This window comes from Toxotes jaculatrix, chromosome 4 (genome assembly GCF_017976425.1).
Source record: "Toxotes jaculatrix isolate fToxJac2 chromosome 4, fToxJac2.pri, whole genome shotgun sequence".
Classification (NCBI taxonomy): Eukaryota; Metazoa; Chordata; class Actinopteri; family Toxotidae; genus Toxotes; species Toxotes jaculatrix.
Window position 1 is genome coordinate 9378945 of NC_054397.1, and position 23781 is coordinate 9402725.

Sequence of the window (23781 nt, forward strand, 5' to 3'; positions counted from 1 at the left end):
ACATATTGCCGTTTCTGTACTTTAGGACAATTAGACACTAGCTCTAGACAGGTGATTGACAGAAGTATCATAATATAATGTGATTATTATGTAAGAAAAAGAGTAGATATAATATGCAGGGAACAATAAGCATGCATATTTTGTTGTCCATTCCCACACAAGTGCATATCAAAGTTCAACAACTTCTGCAGCAGAACAGGCATCATAGAAAACCACTTTTTAGCCTGGCCTTGCAATGCACTTGCTCACCTTCAAGTTGGTTTGTCTGTTGGGTGAGGGGTAGATGGTTGTTTGCTGAGCCTGTAGCTGCTGTTGTTGCAGCAGTTGTATTTGCTCCTGCTGCTGTTGTTGTTGCAGCTGGGCCTGGAGTTGCAGGATGTGTTGGTCTTTCTGAGCCAGCTGACTGCTGAGCTCCTGGTGACTCTGACGGAGGCTGGCCTCAGTAGACACGAGGGCCTGGTAGCACTGACTCAACTCCTTGTACAGCTGTCAACATGCACAAATAAGACAGAAAGGTTGGGAAAACAGATGGAGGGTAGGAGGGGAAGTGAGAAGGTAAGGGAATGGGTCAAGTCAACCAGGGATGGGATGTCAAATAGAGGAAGATGAGACAAAATCACTCGTGGGATTAGGTGACATGGAGACTGACAAGTTTTCTTGTATGAGGATGTTTTCTTATTTCCACAGTTTAGGAAAAACATATGCTAAGATCACCTAAGTAAGACTGAAAAGGAAAAATTGAAGGATAAAAGGACAAAAAAAAGAAAATATTAAATGAGACCAAAATGTTCCTTAATGTTTATGTTTTATGACTAATACTTGCCCTAAGATTCTCCCCATGCCCCCTGCTCCCCACCACGCTGGGCTATGTATGGCACAGTGGTACAGTCGTCAGACAGAGGGATAGTGGGTTGAGATCCCATTCACAGTAACAGGACACTGTGAGAAAAGTCCTTCTTTTCTGGCACTAGTAAAGTAATTGTAGGTTACAGCTAGCTTGGAAATAAATCACCACAGCGGGTGAGGCCTTAGTGGAGTGCAACAATGTGGTTATAATAATGATGAGTTTGAGGTTTGGCGTGTGTGTGTGCATGTGTGAGTACCCTCTGATAGGAGGTGGTGTCAGCAGTATGGGCCTCCTCTTGGTTCCTCAGGACTCTCTGTGTGTCCAGGTTGAGTCCTTCCAGTTGCTTGATCAGATGGCTCTGCTCTGCCGCGTGCTCTGTGCTCTGTCTATACAGCGTCTGCACTTCTGTGAACTCACGACTACACACACACACACATGCATCATGTTACACAAATTCATACTCTATATGCCCTAGAGCAGTAATGACATTCTTTTCTCCATCAATACACTGAACATACAATTTATGTTTGTTTTTATATCACTTTATTCGATTGACTCGAGGACAGTGACACATTTGTTCTCTCTTTTATCAACAATGTCTTAATTCCCTAAACATAATGACACATGTCAGCATTAAAGTTTATTTCTGAAATTAGTTTTCTGTCCCATGGAATTACCACAAACTGTACTCTAAGGAGGACATTTTAATCACCTAGCTAAAACCTTAAGAACGGTCTCTAGCCCTGGTGTGACTGACATGTCAGAGTGCCTCTGGCATTAAAACAGAAAAGTAGTTAAAAAGGGTTGAGATTACCAGTAAGGCACCAACGGTTCTCACAGTTTTTATCATATCGACTAAAGCTTAGCCAAAGCCTGCCCTTTTCCCTTTTCTCCCACTTTTAAAGCACATCCACTATGCAGGGCTTATCAAGTGGCTTTAGGTGAGCCAGAGTGGAAGAAATCTGTGTCACCCCCAAGCCTCACAGCATAGAGCAATATACTAGCTGCTGCACACAGTAACCCATGTGAAGTGATTTATACACAAATGTACACACAGGACAGATCCATACCTCCTATAACTTGTGATATTACCCCAAACAATACTTATATAGATGTGGTTGTTAGGAGAAAACAGACAGTGAAATGTACTGGGCAAAGCTACAGTTGGTGGGGCTCACCGAAGCTGACTGAGTTGCCCTTCTTTTGCGGCCACCTCCCTCTCTTTGGAAGAAAGCTGGCTTGCCAGACTGCTACTATAGCTCTGCAAGCTAGACAACTCCTGCCAGGCATTATGTAGCTCCTCCTCCAGCTCCTGGTAAAGTAGAGTACCAATTTAAATTTTAACCACATTCAGAAAAATAAAGGAACAATCTGATATTTGAGAGGGTTTTCACAATGTATTCCACCTGAAAACACTGAAAAGCAGTTGTGGCACTGATGATGACATAAGAGGATCAAAACATCTCTGTTTTAATTACTTTTGCACTTCTGTCCACTATATTCACTTTCATATAATATTAAATATTTATTAGTAGCATTTTTATGTCAGCTTTTTGCTTTTTTTCTTCATAATGTGTTTGTGCTGAGTTTACATAAAGTAGTCCTCAATCCACTGCAGACCAGTGTGGCTGAGTTTACATACTATGCACTGGAATTAGAGATGCTTCATGTGTAAATGTGACAAATAGTATATGTGGGATATTGCACAGCCCCTAGCTGTAAGTAGTTGTCCACAGCAGACACACTTCAGACATGTTTTTCTCATGCATTGTAAGTCTAATGGAACAGAGATTTCCCTCTTTTGCAACATAAAGCATCTTTTTAAGCACCAAGTCTGTTTTCTTTCAACTTACATAAGTAACTACATTTAATGTGTATTGGGCTGTGGGCACTGTCAAAACGCTTCTGAGTGCAAAGCAGCACTGTGCCTGAACAGACAAGATGTAGACATCGAGGTAGGACTGTAGCTGCTGCTATAGCAGGTGTAGACAAGGTGTTAGTGACAGCTTTTCCTTAATAAGAAGAAACCATTAGTGCAGCGCAGATTGCTCGGCATCAAACACACAAAGGTCCCCAAGCCTAGTTTAAAAGTAATTAGAAGCAGTGTTTCACAGGGCCAGAATTAACCATATGAAAAATTAATTAGCCATTAGTAATTACAAGAAAGGAAATGAAAACTGTCATAACAGAGTACATAAAACAGCAATTGTGTTTGTTTGGGAGGACAAAACACCTCACAGTTGACTAAAGTTTTGATGAGACTGTTTGTGTTGTTGATTGAATTTCATGGTAATTTATTTGAGCTATAGATTACATTGTCAAGCTAATACCTTTTTAAGTTTCTACATACATGAACATAATAAGGGGAATAAGTTCATTTTTATTAGCTGTAGGGCTATTATATTGTCAGCTATTTCTTTCATTTTGCCCATCCCGTGTTTAAGAGAAAAAAAAAAAACAATATATATTTAATAGGTGTACCTCATGTATGCATGCACTGGATTAAATGATAAATTCCTGGACAAATCTTTGCTGTGTCAAACAAACTGACATGATGTATCCACAGAACAACCCATATTCTCCATCTCCATCTTTCAAATCAATGTATGATAGTAAAAATGAGGAACAGGTGGAGTGTCTTAGGCTGTGATGGATGTGCATAGACTAGTTGCCGGGCTCCATCCCGTCCAAGTGTAATTACTCTGCAGCCCTGACTTATACAAGACTTTCTGTCTGAGCCCATTTGACTAGACTAGCAATATGTTTCATAATGATTAGTCTATGAGGATGGGCAGAATGTGAGGTTCTTCTGCAGCTCTTGTGTCCTGAGATTCTAGTATTGGCAGACAAATGATTTTTGTAAGGGAATGGCAAAAAGCGGCAGGTTGAAATGTGAATGAAAACTCTTCAAGGACTCCGGTTGTGATCTGATTGGTTGAATGTTTTAACAGCAATACTGCTGTCACTGTTTTTCTCATGTCCACAGCCATGGAAAGTATTGATAAAAAATGATGACTGGAACAGTGACAGAACACACACAACCACCACAAATTCTTGCACCTACACATGCAAATTACGTCACGACAGTTTATAGGTTTTGGTTCTTTGGTTGCAGTGATCAGGTGAATGGAAGCAAAATTGGTCTCCATCCATGTTAAATCATAATTTTTCCTTCCTTTGAATATAGTCTCTGCATTTTTGAATTGTGTGCTTCGCTACAGAGATCCTTTTATATTCACGTGCTGAGGAGGAAAGGGTGTGAGGGATCACAGAGTTCAAGGTGTGCACAAGATAGAGGACGGGGCCCTTCCTGTACAACTTTGTGTGTGGGTGTGTGTTTCTGAATGGACTTGTCCCCGTGTTCATACCTTGACTCTGGCCTGGGCAGCATCCCCCTGTTCTCGTTGGCTGTTGGCCTGCCTCTCTTTCTCCTCCAGGTCAGCTCGCAGGGCGGCGCAGCGGGAAGTTAATCCCTCTTTCTCCTCCTCTAGAGCCTGCACCACCTGCTGCTCCTCCTCCCCTTTCCTCCTACACTCCGTCTTCGTTTCCTGGATAAGAGAGGTGTGTGTCCAAAGAGAAGAGAGAGAGGTCATGAGGGCCAAATAAACAACAGTGACGAAAGGAGAGAAAGAGAAAAAGTAGAGATTCCAACTGAGAAAATGAAAAAAGAAAGACTGAGAGATGCAAAAAGAGAAGCAGCCCATGGGGTTGAGGCTGAAATGAATATGTAAACAGTGGACCAGCTTTGCTGCTGGAGCCCCCTGCATGGTCCGCTGATTGGCCAAGGTCACCTGTGCTGTATGACTGGGCCCACGCGGCCATATGTTGGCTGGTGTGGGCCGAGCCGTGCTGCAAGAGCTGGGCTCATGCAGGTACAGGGGCCAGTCTGTCGGCTTTAATGACAGGCTCCTAATGAGAATAGTGCTTGCTGCAAGACCCATTAGACTCAACCTAGGTCTCCTTTGATGCTGTCCCCCACGATTTCTCGCCATGAGACCTTACCAAGACTGTGTAAGGACCATTCCTTTATCAATTAATCATAGCCAGGTCCCATCTAAGCATAATTAGGGAGAAGCCACACCATCACATGCACACTTTTCACTTTCCCCCACTGAAGCAGTCATTAAGTATTTATCTGCAAGTTAACAACCTGCTTTCCTTTCTCTCCGTCTTTCTCTCTCACACACACTTTCTGCCGGTTAAGTATTCTCTGTTGTCAGTAGCAAGAAAGAAAGCTAAAAACAAGAAAGGGTGAGACAGAGCGAGGTTGAAAAGCGAGAGGAGAAGACACAAAGACATGGAGACTGTGTTCAAGAGGGCTGAGCAATCCTCCTCCTCTTCTAAATGATTCAAACGCCTGTGGCTATAGCCACGGGGGACTTGTCGTGTTCAGTGCCACACAGAAAAGAGACTTTTTGACTGAGGCCCAGACTGCCACTGAAAATTTGTTCCACCAACCTTTAGTTCCTGATTCTTATTGACCAGTTGTTCCCGCAGAGCTGTCAGCTCCTTCTTCATTAAGGCATTCTCCTCGTCCACTGTCGTCTTCCTCTGCACCAAGTTGTTAATCTCCTGCTGCCGCCCTGTCACTTTCTGTGGCAGACAGTAAGAAAAAAAACAAAAAAAAAACAGAGAGTGACACAGATAAAGAAGAGAAAGAAAAAGAGAGAGAAAGGTTATATTATGCATTTAAGTATTGGAAATCTCAAATCAAAAATAGGGTTTAGATTGTGTCCATAAAAAGAACCAGCTTTAAATTTAAACCTGATTGCTCAAAACTATATCAGTAAATATTAAATAGAAAAAGAGTTAAATATAAAACAAATGGGATTGTTTTGAGCCATTGAGACTGCTGCAACAGAAACAGGGATGTAACCAATGATTATTTTCACAATCAGTTATTGTGCAGGTTGTTTTTTTTCACAAGTGATCATGAGTTAACCATAAATGTCTTGCTTCTTTACTACAATGCAAAACTCTAAGCTACTAAGTTTACAATATTGTTAAGACAAGGATAAGCAAATACTCACATTTGAGGACCATCAAATATCTGGTATTTTGGTTTGGAAAAAATACTTAAAATGATTAACTGATTATTAGAACAGGAGCCAATTAATTTTCTGTTGTTGCTGCTCTAAATGGAAAGCAACCATGTACACTCAACTATTAAGATCTAACTGATACTCTTTTTAATTCCACAGTAAATTACAAAACTCCATAAAGTTCCATGATGAACAATTTAATGATTCTCAATGTACACCAAACCAGGGGACAGCAGAAATGGTACAATAATTTTTTTCATATTTTTTGGCAGCCTTTGTGGCCTTTGTAGGAGGCTGGCCTCTTAACACTGCATCAGCTGGGGTTTGGCATTGGCTGGAAATCCACAGCCTTCTGTGGGTACACCCTTTTCTCAAATAACACTGTGCTCTGGGATGCAATTAATTGCCATGTTAAGGGAAATCACTCCGATATATCCAGATAGTGGATTTAGCGTTCCTCGCTACTCCTAGCTCACCGTGCTACGAACAGAGGGGCTTTAATAGAGATTTATACTGGAGAGCAGAAAATAAATTCAAACGTTGATAATGAGGTAGGCAAGAACAATTTGAACCCCAGTAGTGTTCAATTGATAGAAGAGAAAAAAAGGGGGGTTCCGCCAAGTTAAAAGGTCTAGGACAGAAAGATTAGCATTTGAAAATTCCCATTGCAGTTCAAAAATGAAAGCTAATTATGTTACAAAAATGGAAAAGAGCAAGGGAAAGAATATAGAGAAAGAGGTGGAATTAAAAAAAAAAAAGACCAGGAAGAAAAAAAACCATCATCAAAGTTGGAGAGCTGAGGAGTGTGAGGTCCTGTGTGGACTCAGCAGACCATCACATCTCCAAAAGAGGAAAAACCAATTAATCACTATTTGGGTATGTATGGCTCAAGACTATGGATAAGATGATGACTGTCAGAGGGTTGGATGACACAGCACAGAGCCAAGTGCTATTAATGAGCTTTTCAAACAGCCTACAAGTTTCATTACTAAAAGTTTAAAGAGGAGAACAAGAATTTTTTCAATCCCATAGAAAAGCAAAAGAATGCAAACATGAAAGTTTTCTGTGAAAGCAAATTTGAAATGCATCAGATGAACTGATTAAGCATAGTGCAAATTAGTACACTATAGCCTTTAGCTGGAGGCTGGTGGACTTTCATGTTTATTAGCATAACAAAAGGTTGGTTTTCAAGTCTAAGACTCACTGGAACAATGTTTAAAGCTGGCACTAACAGATTAAAAATGTGTGGCTATATTAATCTACCAGCCACTGGTTTAAGGTATTGATGACAGCTCATTACATCCTGGACTCTGTCTCTCCTGTTGCACTATAAGCTCAATAAAATTCCAGGGAAAATCAAGATCTAATATCAATGTAAAAAAAAAAAACTTCTCTTCTTCACATTCAAGTTGAGGTATTTAAAGTATGTCATTGCCCCAAAGGCATATATAGTGTTACAAACTTAATGTATTGACTAGTATGGACCAGTGTTAAGATGGCTGAGGGGGGCAACGTTAAAAAAAACCAAAAAAAAAAAAACAAGACACTGGCAAGTTGATGACTCCATTACAGCCAGTCTCATTAGGAATGAACACGATTCTGGAAGAGAGACACTAATGAAGGGGACTGACAGATGCTTCAGTGAAGGGATGATGATTTGGAGTAAATTACATTAGTGATGTCATTATCGTTAGCCATCATACCATCAAGAAATATTACTCAAGGGGTGATGCGAAAGAGAGCAGGTAAGAGAGAGAAAGAGCTTGAGGTGTTCAGTTAAAAATACACACACATTCTATTGGTTATTAATTTTTGAAAAATACATTTAGTTTTTCAAGTTTCACTTGTTTCAGGTTTCACAGTGAACACTTGTTTTTGATGACAACCTAGAATAGGGCAAGAGGGGAACTTTGCAAAATATGGAATCTAACTAAAAATCTAACTAAATAAAACAGTTTCAGTGAAAGAAATAATTAAAAAAAAAATAATATAAAAGAAATGCTTGTAATTAAAATGTAAGAATAGTTAGCTCATAACTAGAGTGTGGTTGGAAGAAACAAAAGAGATGATGGTGTGGCTTATACTGTACCTGTTCCAGCTCCTGTATCTTGTAGTCTTTGGACTGGAGGATCTCCAGTACTTTCCTGTCCTTAATCTCAGCTTTGTGCTTCTCACTAGAAGTAAGAGAAAAGAAAATAAGTAAATAAATAAATAAATAGCCATGTGGCCATAGTCAATCTACAGTCCAGTGACTTGAGGCTATGGAGTTAGAACAATTGGGGAGTATATAAAGCATAGGAAGTATATATATCCTCACAGAACAAAAGATACCATGTCTATTATAAAAAAGGGTCCACTTCTCCTTTTTTAAATGTAATTGTTTTATTGTTTAACTGTTAAAATGACATATAGATAGAGCAATACAGAGACAAATACAAGCAGAAATACCAAACTTGTATACTCAGTATTTTTAGTCAGTGTGTCTTAACAGTATTATACAATATGCCTTCCCTGATACTTTCTCACTTTTAGTATAAAAGTAAATATAGAATATCTTTTACATCTCATTACATATAGCCAATATTATTGTAATTCTTCTGAAAATTTATTAACGCTAAACTTTAAGAGAAGTGTTGTCAGTGTGAATGAAAAAGTTTGTTCATTCATTCGCAATTAAAGTATAGCTACTGTACTACAGCGTTGCAGCACCAAACTCTGAACTTTTGTCTCATGCCCACTAGCACCTCTTTTATCATAATGAACTTTTAGGTAGACAAAAACAAGGCATCAATTGGGGACCTGTTTGTTTCAACTACTTTAGGCCACCAGGGGCTCTCCATTCCCTCCGCTCATCACTTGCTCCTTCTACACCTCCCATCTTTGAGGCCTTTTCTCTCGTCTCTTTGCTTCTTCTGATCAGCCCTCTCCCCTGGTAGACACTGAAATAAGTATCTGGCGTCCCTGGAGGAGCTGGAACGCAGGCTGGTCTAGCTACATCTCCTCGTATATTGGGCTGTGTTCACCATGTCCTGAGCAACCAACCAATCACTCTACAAGATCCGCGCAGGAATGGGAGGGGAAGGTGAATGGCAATTCCCAGTGGCCACCAGCGCTTGACTGGAGTCGACACAATTACCATGTCAATATTCTCCTGTGCATCAGGTGATACAATACACATACACTCTCCGGATGCATGTTCCCCCACCAGTCTCAGCAGAGCAACATACTTTGATGGGTTTCCTAAGGGGCTTTAAAGGAACTGAAGAGGGTGTGGAGAAGGAATGAGAGGCACAGGTACTGAGGAACTCTCCGCACATTGCTGAACGGTGTTTTTTTACCCCTATTAAGGGTCTAGCAACAACTGACAGACCTCAAAAAGTATGTGATATGCAACCATGATAGAAAAAGTATGATTCTAATGTATCCCCAAAAGGAAAAAGTCAGTAAAAACTTAAGTACTGAATGAAGCTTTACACAAATTTCAATGGCATTTGGAAGTAACAACCTAACTGGTGTCCAAACTGCAGCGATACCTGTATCAAAAACAATTTAAAGTCAAATATTTTATCCCAATATGGATATATATTCCATTTATCCAGTTGCGCAGGTGTGCAGCTTGAACCTCCCTCTGTCTTTTCTGAAAGTTCCCATGCCACTGTTTTTCGTATAGCTTAGCCACCCTGCAAAAGAGGTCATATTCAATCTCACAATTTATCCGATAAAGACAAGCATTTGGCAGGAGTGTTTCAACTGTCCAGAATGGGAGCGGCAGAGGAAGAGTGTTTTCATTAAAAGAGTTTCCATGGTTGAACTGCTAGACCGGGGATAAGAAGGCTTAAATCAGCATCTGCACCAGATTCCGTCGTAACCCCAGTAGAATGGCCAAGGTGCCTTAAACACCCCTTGAACGACTTTCACACATATTTCTCCTCACTTGTGAGATAAAGGAATTTTCAGCTGTTGAGCTTCCAGGTAGCACTTTGAAAGATGAATCTACTCACCGCTCAACCACCAAACTGACAGCCTGGGTCAGATCTGGATTTGCCACTTGCAGGCGTTTCCATAGGGACCACACAAACTCCTTGTCTGCCTGTGGAAATAAATGATTCAAAGAGTCAACAGCTGTTATTCTTAATTGAGATAAACAGTGTTTGACAAATATGTCTTAAAATGCAGCAAGGCCTATAAGAAAAGCCACAGCATGTCTAAGCTTTTCTCACTAAAAAACAAAAAATTAAATAGGATGCTCAATGACATTAGCATATGACAGAAGGGGTAGTCAATCAATAATTTACACATCTTGTACAAAATAGTTTTTGATCCGGCCTGCCCTCTCTAATCATGAGCCTCTCTTAACAGGAATCTCCATGGCTGAGATGTGACCTTCGACTCAAGGGGAGCAAGCATTGACACTTGTCATTATGCACTATTTATGACTGTGGAGAGCTGGGATCCAAATCAAAACACAGCAGTCGAGCTTGCATTTTCTTTATTAATCAATTGCTCTCCGGATATGTTTTCCACTACAGCTCCAAAGTAACTAGCCCCAAAGAAACTCAAAGCTGATGACAGAGAGAGTCATCTTCAAGTAGAAAAACCCAGCCAGCCCCTGACACATTTCCAATTCAAATTGTCTCGCTGGTTTTTCAAACATTTTTAAGCTACATTACATTTAATGAGGGACATCTAAAAACTACATTTTCTGACATTAAAAGACAGAATTATACCAAATCGACTTAATATAAAATTATCTGATAAATTATGTTCACATCATCATAAGATAAAAGTCATCCCTCCCACTGGAATCTACTGGTCTCCAATTAGTATATGAATTTTAACCCCCTTTTCAAAAGTGTCTAATCAATTATTTACTAAAATGGCAGAAGCAGACCTTGATAAGACCATGAGCTGAACATATAAAGTGGAAGGACTGTAGATATCTGTCTCTGTATGCATCTGTATGTAAGTGTGTGTGTATACAGAGGGAGCAGGGTGAAGGGGGGGATAGAGATCTCACCAAATCAACCCTGCAATGCAGCTAACGATGAAATTAGGCTGCCTGGTTGGCTTGAAATAGGTGGTCTCCCTCTGCCTGGCCTTTGGCTGCCATTAGCCAATCCTCAGACAAGTGTTCAGTCAGGACCCTCATCAAGAGCTCTCCTCTGCCGTATGTGTACTTAAAGATGCATTGAATGTGTGTTTGATGATCAGTGAATTATTCATTTTGAATCTAGACACTGAAACACCATGGGCTAAACATACCAAAAAGAACCACTGAAATTCAGCCACATATTAATAAAATTAGCATGATCTAGTAGGAACATTTGCTGGCCAACAGATGAGACTCTTTGTAGTTAATGGTTGTCCTGAAGTACATCTTGCCAGGGACTTAAGACATCAATGGTATTCTAATGCCACTATTTAAATGGTACACTGCACAACTAAAGGTCCCCATTAGATAGACAGAATCACTGATGTTCTGCTCTAGACGAGACCACCAAGGACGGTTTCCATGTCAGTTTAATGCAAGGCAGCAGGACCTGTCAGTGTGAAGTGAACAAAGTATCTCTGGTAAACTTACAGTACCATAATATAGTGCATTACAGCTAAAAGAAACTTTTCAACGGGTGTAAAAGTGAAAAGGTGCTCTCATTTGTATGTCAAAATGTCTGTAGGACAAAGGCCAATTTAGTGATACTCAGATAAATCCTATGGAGAATTTCACAGGATATGGGAACATTTTCACAAACATTTACAGTGACATTTACAATTTGCAATATGAACGTTTTCTGGCAACAAAGTGCAGCACCACATCTACTTTGTGTGTTCTTAGGTGGGCTAAACCCCTTAAATATAAAAATTAGTTAAATTGCCCCAACACTGGAAACACCTGAGGAAACATTTAACAACCATCCTCAAAAAAGGAAAGGACTGAGGGCTCAAAATATACAGCCTGCTTTATAGCCCTGATGAGTGTTTTTATAATATTTAGAGAATTTCAGCTATTAGATTTTCATACCCAGTGCTCATCAATAAGATGCAAATGAAGTTTGTATTGAAAGAAGAAGAAGAAGAAGGTGCATTCATGGATTTGCACCACAAGTGGCTTAAAAAATTATGGAATGAAGGTGTGAAACTTCTTTTTCTGAGTAAAATTTAGAAAGTTAACTTCAAAAGTCAAACTAAACTTTATACACAGGATAAATAAGATAACAGGCACACGTACAGTTACAGTCAAACAGCAACACAGCAAATGTTCCTGCCCCATGTGTTAGGTGGTATCTATAGTCTAATAAAAACTCAAATATAACACATCATCTGCTGAACCCCACAGCTGTCTGCATACCTGTATAGCAAGGTACTGTGGATATGCAAAGTGAGAACTGCTGGGTTCAGTTCACTCATGTTATTAGGCACCACCTGGTGGTGAGTATGCAAGGACACCCTCCCTCAATCACTGACTTCCAAAGTGAAGATGAAAGGCTCTCAAATCTGCTCATATGCACTTTCTGTATCTGCGTGTTTGTATTTCTCTGAATAAATACAAAATGGGTGGGAGTGGGGAGTTGTCCATTTATTCAAATGTACTCTGGAAGCAGATACTTGTTACATACTATTTACTATCTTTGCTGAACATTCAGAAAAGCATAGTCAGGACATTTGCATACTTTTGGAGCAAAAGAGTAATGACAACTGAACAATACACTTTTTAAAATACACTTTTGCAATTTGGTAAAATAAGCTCATGTTTAAATGACAACACTGTCCCTGACAAAAGACACACACTTCCCTTTCAACCACCAACTGCTGGTTATAAACCTCAAAACTATAATCATGAGTTTATGCCTTTTGGGTTAAAATTAGTAGAGCTGAAAGACACAGATGACTGATGCATTATCTCCCCAGAAATTCTTATTTTATATTGAATGACGGTGAATAACCTTGAAAACATGTTATGTATGTATCTTAGGTGAGTCACAGGTCTTTGTCTGTTCAAAAATAAAAAATATGGGTAATTAAGATGACAAATGGTTTGTCATCTAAAATTAAAAAAATAAAGCGGACAGTCATTGTCTGATAAAGATGAAATACTGAACAGAGGGAAAAAAGCTTTGCACCACTATTGCTGTCATCAGTTCACATAGTATATTTATCTACGTTAGAGGAACTGCATGTTATGATGTTATAATAAAGGTTATACCAAAGCAAGCAATTGTGTTTCTTATGATTGAAGCTGCAACAATTAACCATTTAACTGATTAGTCAATCAACAGAACATTAACTGGCAACTATTTTGGCAATTAAATAATCATTTTTTTATTATCATTATTTTCTTCAAGCCAAAATGGCAAATATTTGCTCTTTGTAGTTTCTCAAATATGAGGATTTCATGTTTTTCTTTGTCTGTGTACTGACTAAACAGGACATTTTAAGATGTCACCTTGGTCTGTGGGAAATTAACAGACGTTTTTCACTATTTACTGTCATTTTATAGGCAAAGACATAAACTGAAAAAATAGTCATGTAACTGTCAAGAGTCATGCAATAAATCCTATCTTTGTGAGGGTTATAATGTCAGTTTACACTGAAACTTTCAGAGAGATGCTGACTCAATGTTATGGTCATTTTGGAGGCTGCAGTTTAGGGTGCTGCTGAATTGCATAGCACTATTACACTATTACATTTCTATTATTTTGTCTACTCCATTTATATCAACAGGGGTAGGTTGAATAACAGAAATACAGTGTAAGGCAATATATTTCTACGGCATCACAAACTACATCCTCCAAATTTATACAGTTGAATCAACACCTCTTTGAAACAGCTTAAATATAAACTTAACATTAAAACTTCATGAAGATAGGACTTATTGCGGCACTGCTTTATTATTTTCAGCTAGGTGTACCTAAAAACCAACCAGCTGGGGATATATACATTCATACTTACCTGGCATTGCATTAATTCATCTGATAAACTCTTCACTTGCTCCTCTAACACCAGGATACGAGTGTCGTCTTTGGAGGACATCTTGAAACTGAATATAAAACAGAATAACAACTGATCTCAGTTTCTTGCCTCTCATAGCAGAAATGACGCTCGTAGCGGTGGATAAAAAGATTATACAAATGGCATTTTATCAACATGTAATCCCGTTCGCGACCATGTCAATTTCAAAACATGTTTAACTTTTCATCTTTTTAAAAGTGATACAGACAGCGGCTTTGTAGTTTTAATTTGGCGTTAGCTACTGTACCACACTCGCAGGGATGATACAAGTAAGCTCACTGGAAAGCTCTTTGGTAAAAGTGAACAACGGTTTGTCTCTTACCTGTTTTAATAACTTGCTAACCAGGCAGCTGTCGGCAGTAGCAGCAGTTTTAACGTTAACACAAGACAGCCCTACTGGAGCTAACTTTGCTAACGTTAGCTACTTAACAAACATTCACATTATCCTTCCCTTGTCTGCTGTTGGCGCTTTCCGCGTTAAGTCCTGAACAACATCACGGCATGCTTCACCGACAACATATTTAACCATCCACTATAACGTATTCCTTGAATCTTTTTCGTCTACAACGCCAAAACAAACTTTGCCAGTGAAGCACACTGTTGTCAATAACGACCGAGATGCTTTCCTGCTTTCAAACAAGCCCGCTGTTTTCCGTTTTACGTCGATTCACGACACTTGCAGGTCACGTACGGCATTATGATCCGAATCGGTGGGTGGGGTCTTGGCATAGACGATATACAGACCGCTCGGGGACCACAAGCAATGTGTGGCGGTGTTATCCAGTGGTACTCAGCAAAATGACAACTATGCAAAGGTTTGGGCACCTCTGGGGAAGTTTGCTGCAAGGGTTGTATTTACTTGTTTTCATTCCAAAAATCCTAAAAATATATGGAATTTGCCCAGGGGTGCCAAAACGTTTGGATCTAACACTGGTATAATGAAGGAGAAGAGCGACATATTTTTTCAAACTTTTACAATTTTCAAACTCCTGATATTTAAAGGTTACTGTCACATGTGGGCCCTGGAATGGGATTAATTAATTTAAAAGTGTGGTCTTTTGGTCCTTTGCTTGAAAAAAGTTAAGACCTAATCTTACAGCTACAGTAACTGATTGAACCTTAGTCTATGTATGTTTTAAAGACTGGCAAATATATATTCTAAATATTGCTTGAATATGTTTATCACAACAGGAACCATAGACTGATAATACAATTTGTGTGCATGTGCATGGATTGTTATGATCAAACACATCTCCAGTGATTTATGTTAAAGATATCCATCACTGCTATTTCAGAGGGGCCAAAAGATTTAACAAAAATCCATGAAGCCATGCCTGGTACTCATACTGGTTGGCAATCCATCTGAACTGCCCTGGATGTGACTACTTGAATCAGCTCATGTCTCCCACTGGGCTCTCATCAGAAGCACATTTTAGCTGACTATAAGCTAAATCAAGACTGACTCTGAGCAACAACTATCAAGTCCAGGCCACCGTAGGTCAAGTCCATTGCGTCTAAATTATAAATAACTATATATGAAAGAATTCCTAATCATTCAGTGCTTTTGATGCAGATGGAGAGTTCATTTGCATTTTGCACCTAATCACTTTTGGCTTTGTTTATTTTGTATATCTCAGTCAGATCCCTTTTTACTATCACTAACACACTGATTTGTTGTTCATCATACATTTGTTTATATACTTTTGAGCAAGTTTACTACAGTAATTAGATGCTACACTTCAATTTGTTGTATAGTGGTACTTACTGTGTGCAGTGACATTAAAGCTGAATCTTTCTTCTTTTAGGCCAGTTAGAGAATGCACTGGGCAGGTCTCAGGTAGACAGTGCCAGACTCTCCAATGAAAGGCAACCATGCAACTTATTTAGGGCCTGAACTTCAACTTACTGTATGCGTTTCTGAAATAAAAATGAAATAGCATGTACCACTGAGCACTCACAATTAATATATATAATTTAATAAAAATATTTGCTGTGTCAAGATCAGCTTCAGGTACCACAACCTGAAATTTGTAATATAAGAGGAAGAATGTGACTAAATCATTGTACATATTTTATTATACAAAACCCAAAAATATAATAGCAGTGTCAATGAAAATCATAGCTGAAAAAAATAAAATCATAAAACAAATATCACCGTGTCAAAACAGTGATATCAACTGATGCAAATATTAAATGACAACATTTCAATGGTAAGGAGGAATGTTGTAAAACTATTGTGATAGAACAGACACACAAGGTTCCCCTGTGTCTGTAAGAGCTGTTTCACAAAGCTATAAATCCCTGTTGTTATATCAAAGCTCAACAGTCACATGAATGATGGTAAAGAGAAATGACACTGAGATATGATATTGATCTTTATATGGTAGTTTATGTTTAAAATTTTGTTTTTCTTTCATTAAATGAACGTATACCCTCCCTTTGTTGATATTTGCCTTTTTAAAAAAATATATATATTTGTAATAATTCATTGTAAGGTCAAAGACATTATGCACAATAAATTTTGAATCTTGACTCCATAGTGGGAACTTTGAGAACTGGATGCAATCAAGGGAAAATGAACAAAGACGCAAGCTTGACATCTGTTTTGCTGGTGAGACAAGACAACTCCATATTGTGTAGCTAATGTACTTAAGTGTCCAGCCAGATTTGGAGCGCAGGGTGAGAGAGGAAAATGAAGAAATATGAGGACTGGCACTCCTTTTCAGTCAGACAAATGTTGGTTCATCTGCTCACTGTTTCCCTCTCTCTCTCTCTCTCTCTCTCTCTCTCTCTCTCTCTCTCTCTCTCTCTCTCTCTCTCTCTCTCTCTCTCACTCTCTCTCTCTCATACACACACACACACACACACACACACACAAAGAGAAAAGATGCAATTGACTTAGCATGATTAGGCTGTTCCTTGACCCACGAACACTGCCTCTCATTAAGATCCTCATTTGCGGAACAATTTTAGAGGCAGTAGACTGGTACATAATGCACAACATCTGCCTGCCCCCTGTTTCTTGTTCAGACATACAAACTGACACATGGTATCTAAGAATAAGCTTGAGGAAAAAAAAAAGCATCATGCATCTGCAACAGGGTTTTAAGTCTGATCCCTGCAGTTGCACCTTTTTCTTGAGGCCAAAAGCCATCCATAGACTCAAAATATATTTGTTTGTCTTATAAAAAGATGTTAAATTGATTAACTAAAAAAAACAAAAAACAAAAACAAAACAGATCACATGTCAAAATATAGTCAAAAGAAAGTCAAATTAATAGTTCTCTCTGAAGAAACTGGTAACTCAAAAGGATCATCTTCTAACCATCCCCTCTTTCATCATCAAATACGTATAATTTAGACCCAGACACTTCCAGTTGCTTACATGTTCTACACAGGCATGTCCCACCATGTTTTGACAGTGTCTGCTGCTGCTCTTTCCCATGTCTGAAGCAGCCTGTATCTCTCGCTTTTAAGTGTTTGTTGTCTGTGCCACTAATGACAGATTAATCCAGATCTAAGAGCATTTTAGGCACATAAAAGGCAAATCTCAGCCAAGCACTCTTTCATATCACCAATGATGTGCTACTTTACAAGAAAAAGTAATTTTTCACTCACTCATTTCAGCCGCTGACATTGTTTGATTTATCCTCTTTCATCAGTTAGCTTTTACTGCATGTATGGAACGCATCCACATCCGGTGTACATTTGTCATGTAAATTAATAACCGTCTTATTATTTCTCAAAGTTAAAGTGATATGGATAAGATGATGCGGGTGATTTTTTATGTGGAACCAAGCGCTATGATAGAAGCATGAATGAAGAATGGCTCTTTAATTCAGCACTCAGCTTGCCTCCTGGCAATCACGGGAATTGTGCTTTTGTGACTGAAAAGAGACTCAACCTGCAGGATTCATATTTATTCAAAGTTTAATTTGGATGTCTTAAATTAATATCTTGTGAATCACAGCTTAAATGATCTTTCAATCTTTGGTCCCTCTTATGATCTGTGGAGTGTTTGGAGAGAGACAGTCAAGTGATTAGATTTACTCCTCTGATAGAAACAGGCTACTTTTCATGTCGCAATTGAAAACATTGGTACACATGTGGAAAAGTGCATATAACTAAGTTAAAAAAATCTTCCTATTTTATTCTTAGATTATAAGCCCTACTGAACCATATGAAATAAGCTGTCACTATAATTCTTTACTGGATGCCACGGTAGATGATTGACTCAAAAGTTTAGCAGCAAATGTAAACAATGCACTACCAAATGCAAACCGACTCGTTTGAAGTTGTCTTTGTGGGCCTCTCGTGTCTAATTGCCCAACTGTTTAAATGTGAAGTGCCACCCCTTGAAACAAGACAGCTCTTGCATTGACAGTCTCAATAAGCATGCATGTCTCACTCCTGTTCTGCCTCAGCGGAGTCACAGGGAAGTTCAAGTGACACAGAATTGTGATCATGCAAATGCACCTGCATGAAAAATTCAAGAACCAAATGACAAGCCCTGGTTTGCCGATGCTGACAGAGGAAGGAAGAGAGGCACATCCCGGGGAAAAACATGACACTCCATGGAGAATTGTGAAAGCACAGTCTCCGCCTGCCGCCTCAGGTAAGTGGGGATATTGTCTGCATTAATGTGGCCTAGCTTTGATGCTGAGGGAGGAAAGAACCTGAGAACTGCGGGAGATGACAATAGATACTAAAGAGTCACAAGTCCCCAGCTTTAAAGGAACATTGATTGTACAAATGCCAGCTGGGATGTCAAACCAGCACAGAGTTTAGCAGAACATCACTCCCCCTGCATGGAAATGAGACAGGCTCCAACATGTGAGAGTTACAGTAAGTCTTTGAACACAGTCACTTTGTAGTGTGGCTGATGACTCTATTTGTTCAGTGTCTAATGTTTTCTTGTTGAATAAGATTAGATAATAACAAGCTGTTATCACACCGGGTGCCTTTTTAAATTGAAATTGGCCATCACAAAGGTCTTAAATTGCTCACTAAATTCACGTTCAATTGCTGACATTTTAAGGCTTGTTTGTGCACATTTCTATTCAAGCGATGCCCTGAGGAGGGATATTATATCTCTCAGTGGAGTCTGTGGGAGAATTATCAGCCACTCTTGACCTCAAGCATGAGCCATCCTCATGCTGAATCCTGTGAGACCTTGGACTGCCTTACAAAACCCCAGGACAGAGAAACCATTGATTACCATTTCTCTTCCCTCTCTTCAGCCTTTAGACATAGATTATCTGTGCACCTAAATCAGACAATTCTAGCTCAAAACCTTCCCTCACCACAAACATTACACTTTGTCTTTGCCATCATGTGCATTCCTGTATGCATGTGATGTCGCTGACCTCCCGTAAGCGCCCCCCCGCCAACACATGCTGTGTGCACAAGCCCCCTTGTTCATGTCCTAACCCCAGCCCCAATGAGATGGCGTGGACCTCTGTTTGACTCCCATCTGATGACCTTCTGGTCCTATCCTCAACAGACAAGAGCCCTCATAAAGGAGGAATTGATCCAGACAAGACCCACCTCCTAGAGGCAGCAGCGTAAATGTGTATGCGTGTGTGTTTGTGTGTATCCATGGTGCCATGAACCTCAGGGCCACACTCACTCACGGCTCACCCAGCTAGTGTGCCATCCCAACCCCGGTTTAGCCCCCTCAGGATGTGTGGGAACAAGGAGTCAGACTATTTCCCTTGGGCTCTTGCTAGAGAGGTTGTCCTTTGCTTGGTGAAAGGGTAAATTAAGGTGGTGAGGTTGTATTTAAGTTCATATTTCCCTTGAGTATGAGAGAGAAGACCAAGGACATGGGACATTGATCACCCTGAGTAAATGTTGTCCAGTTGGAAAACAGCTTTCAGACGAGAAGAGTATTTGGCTTATTTCCAACACCTGTGCTTCCCTCGCTTCAAGTTAGGAGAGATCAAAGTACAAAATTTCGGCATAGAACTGTCTCTGCATCCTAGTACAGCTTTACTTCAGTGTTGTTCAATAAATCTTTTCTTTCTTTTGTGATGATCCCTGTTTTTGCGTTCATATTTTTTTTCAGAGGGTACTTTTTGCTTTCCAGATCAAGGGTCAAAGAATAGAAGGTTTGTATGTAAAGCCCTCTGAGACAAGTTGATGATTTTGGGCCATAAAAATAAACTTGACTTGATGAGATAGTAGCACATTACTTAACTAGGACAAAATACTAAGTTGGGTGGATGCTACTGGTTGTAGTAATAACAAAACACTCTTGGAGCCATTAACTGCCTCCTGATTGCTGAAGAGAACCTGCAGCATGAACCAGTCCTTTGAAAAGTCTTCTGGGTTCTTGGGAATGGTTAAAATGACCTTTCTGAACCTTTCTATGCTTCAGTAGTGACTGGAACTTAATGAACAGGAGAACCTCTGTGGATTTGATGGATCCACGAATGCGGTGCAGCAGCTGATGGCCATCCCAGGAGGTGGAACACTTCAGTATAAGGTTCAATAGCTCATTATCAGTGGTCCCACTGGATAATTAGTGAACAGTGAGATCCCGTCACAGGGACAAATAAACACATACTCTTTTCCCTATCAAGCTGCCTTTACTGGTTAACTGTACAGTAGACAATGTATGTCTGTGTGTACTTACATGCCATGCTGATAAACCTAACACTTACTATCTAGTAACTGAGTTTAGATGTACATATTTGTCAGAACATTAGCCAGTCATTTCTAAGTTAACTTTTTGTTTCAACAAAAATAAGCTAATGGACTGTCTGACCCTGCTCATGCAATGCAGCCCACCCATCAACACAGAAGCACCACTGTTTCACTGATTATCAACTAAAAACATAACTAGATGCTGGAAATACAGTATGGCTATCCACACACCCACAATCATAACTATCACTATCACACATCTTGTGTTTGTCATAACATAGATTTTTCATCGGATAGTTTGGCATCATGCTAAGAGCAAAGAAAAAAAGGTCATGTTGGGCTTTGATGTGCAGTAGAAGTCATATTACTCATCCATAACTCCACTGGTGTCTATATAGTTGATCAACACTGCAGAACAGAAAACACTTCCTGAGTCAAATTAAAGCAGCATCAAAGCATTTGAAGTAGACATAAAATAGATTCAAACATTGTTTTTTTTTTCTACACAATCCATTAAAGGCTTTTTTGTTTTGTTGCTCACATAAGTATGTAATATCTCATTTAATTAGCAATCTAAGCCCTCTGACAAACAGGCATATGGTCCTCGCTCTCCCACGGCCTTGGCCAAGGAATGAATATGCATATCCTGGGACCTCAGTAGCTTGTTACCCTGGAATGAATTCTACACAAGCCTAATCCCTGATCTATTATTTACCCCTTGACCAAACATGCAAGTGGGGCTTCCAGACGCTTGACTTGATAGAAATGACTGCCCTGGGATTCGCCTGCCTCTCTCACCCCAGTGGAGGAGACCGGCTGAGGCAGGCAGTCACTCTGAGGAGCGCTGTATCTCTCTCTCTGTGCTCCACTCTATCCTCAGACACACACACACAAACACGCGCATACTCACACAGCCCTCACTCCTTCAACTCTTCACTCTTGAGATGTCTCAGTCAAATGTTGAGCAAATCCTCCTAAAAACAAGTGCACAATGAAACTTTAATGAGCGCGCCCACTTCTGAGGGATCTGAGGGACACAACTTAGGAAATCAGTGTCACATCCCTGCAGTACACACAGAAAACCATAAACTAATTCCAAGTGCCTAAAACACGTGTGCGTGTGTGTGCGCGCCCGCGCAGTGGCGTGCGTATGTGCTCGCGAGGGCAGAGCAAGTGAAAGAAGTGAAAGTTTGCTCAATATAAAATGAACTGTAATGTGTATCACCAAAAAGTTCATATGGAATTTCAACGGTGGGAAGATGTTTAAAAAATATTTGTTCTGTATTATTTATTGTCTGTTTGGCATTTGATACATTTGCTTGCTGGTAATATGGTTTGAAAGACATATTATTTTGACAACAACGATATATCTGAGCTAAATGCATAGACAGACAAAATATCACTGAATCGTTGCTGCTTTTCAAGCGTTTCCACAAGCTGTAATGCGAAAGTCTATGTCGATTTCTTATCTCGGGGCTAAAGGTTTTTGGCACAATTTTGTCGCACACAGATGTGAGTCTTCATCCTGACATAACATCGTAAATCAACTCATCGGGCACAGAAAGTCTCAGGACCCACAGTCACTCGAGTTACAGTCACACACGGCGTGTAAAACACTGGTCTGAATTCACCCAACATAACACAGCAGCCACCTTCTCTCCAGCCCGGACCGTCCGCAGCTCTCCTCGGCGCACTGCGCTGACTCTGCAGAAGGAAATCACCGGGGGAGTGTAGGGGAAGGCGGTTTTTTTTTTTTTTTTGCGTTTTTCCTCAAGGTAGGACAAGCAGTTACAACCCAGCTTCTGACTGTCAGCGATCCTCACTGTCTACTTGGCTTCAGTTTACGGTTTGGGAAAAGAAGAAGGGACAGAGTGTCGCGGTCGTGCGTTCCTCTCCGTGAGACCGACGCGTTTCCAAACGTCTTGACGCGCGTTTTTCTCAGTGAAGGAGCCCGGACACAGTGATTCTCTGGATAAAAAGAGAGTGAGTGTTTTCCCGTGTTACACCTAAAACTGTCACAAACGGCGATGATAAGTTTGTGAAAAGAACACCGACCGTGAATCAACTCAGACAACGAACAGCATTGAAAAGGAGAAAGTTCCCCACTTGAGGGCGAAATCAGACTTTTTTGAGGACGCCAAGTTTGAAAAGTGCCAGGAGCCCCGGGGTCTGTGAGATACAACATGCAGCAATGGTAAATATGATTTTTTTTCTGCTCGTGCTTACTTAAGTTACTCAGTTTAAACACACCAGCAGAATAAATTGTGGAATTGGTAACTTTTATTTCCCAGCTTGTGAATCGGTCTGTCAAGTAAACTCATAAGAACAGATAAAAAAGTTAGCCAAGTCTTTATGAGTAGTTTATTTCCCCTACTTGTTTCTGATTCCACTTACTCATCCGCTAGACGTGCCTGTCTGTAGAAGAAAAATAATTTCTTCTTGTTTTGATTTTTTTCTTGCCTTTCTCTTCTCTTCCATTTTTGTCTTATAAAATAAAGTGATCACACTATCATGTATGAGCCTGTTAAGGCCGTAATCAGAAATAAAAGCTGAAATATGTCACATCCGAAGTGAGTTAACAAAATATTGCTTCACCTAATATAATTTTATAGTTTTAGTCACGACTTGAATATGTTACTCAGTTCTCTGTTGTCCATAGTCGAATTAGGCAACAAACTTTTACGTGAGGGCTCAGAGGCAAATGCTTAACTCCAGGTGCAGGGTAACGATTTTTAAAATTGTCAATTATTTACATGATATTTATATCTTAGGCCACCTACTACTACCTGTGGATTTGGGCCCTCATATTTCCAAACTCATACAAACCGGTGAATGCTACAATTCTGTGCTGTTTAGTTCAATGTCTTTGGATTGTAAACACACATAGATGGGGCTGATAAAAATCTATAAAGTGTGTTTACTTAAATAAATGGGAGCAGACTTCATTTTATGGCTTTCAGCAACATTTCCAAAGTTATTTTTCAGGCCCATAATCCCTCTGCTGAAAATCCTGCTTCACCTTTCTGCAGAATTCCCTCTGATGTTTCCTGCTATTTTTCTACAATCTTTTACTGATTTCTGGAAATATTCATTGTTTTATTTCAGTTGATGCAATACTCTTTATCAGTCAGAGTAGAGCTTATACCAAAACAGACATGATGGCCTGTGCTAGATGTCAATGAATGAACAAAGATTTAGATAATTTTAATAGTTGCTTTTTATAATGCTAGTAATTGC

At 39.7% G+C, this 23781-nt stretch overlaps 2 protein-coding genes across 3 annotated transcripts in view; one reads left to right on the forward strand and one right to left on the reverse strand.

Moving 5' to 3' along the window:
- The window catches only part of cntln (centlein, centrosomal protein), a 78604-nt gene extending 64132 nt beyond the window's left edge, over positions 1–14472 (reverse strand). For both annotated transcript variants that reach the window (XR_005893920.1, XM_041035155.1), the window contains exons 1-9: positions 14219–14472; positions 13837–13924; positions 9891–9979; positions 7979–8063; positions 5306–5440; positions 4216–4395; positions 2026–2159; positions 1104–1266; positions 250–486 (exon numbers count right to left, since the gene is read on the reverse strand). Coding sequence is in view for 1 of the 2 variants with exons in the window: in XM_041035155.1 (XP_040891089.1) it covers positions 250–486; positions 1104–1266; positions 2026–2159; positions 4216–4395; positions 5306–5440; positions 7979–8063; positions 9891–9979; positions 13837–13917 (1104 nt within the window). In the remaining variant the exon portion in view is untranslated. The remainder of the gene's footprint in view (positions 1–249; positions 487–1103; positions 1267–2025; positions 2160–4215; positions 4396–5305; positions 5441–7978; positions 8064–9890; positions 9980–13836; positions 13925–14218) is intronic.
- A 7939-nt stretch (positions 14473–22411) lies between these two features.
- bnc2 (basonuclin 2) overlaps positions 22412–23781 on the forward strand; it is a 161011-nt gene continuing 159641 nt past the window's right edge. Inside the window, exon 1 of the mRNA XM_041036653.1 lies at positions 22412–22738. Coding sequence (XP_040892587.1) covers positions 22736–22738 — 3 coding nt within the window. The 5' untranslated portion in view covers positions 22412–22735. The remainder of the gene's footprint in view (positions 22739–23781) is intronic.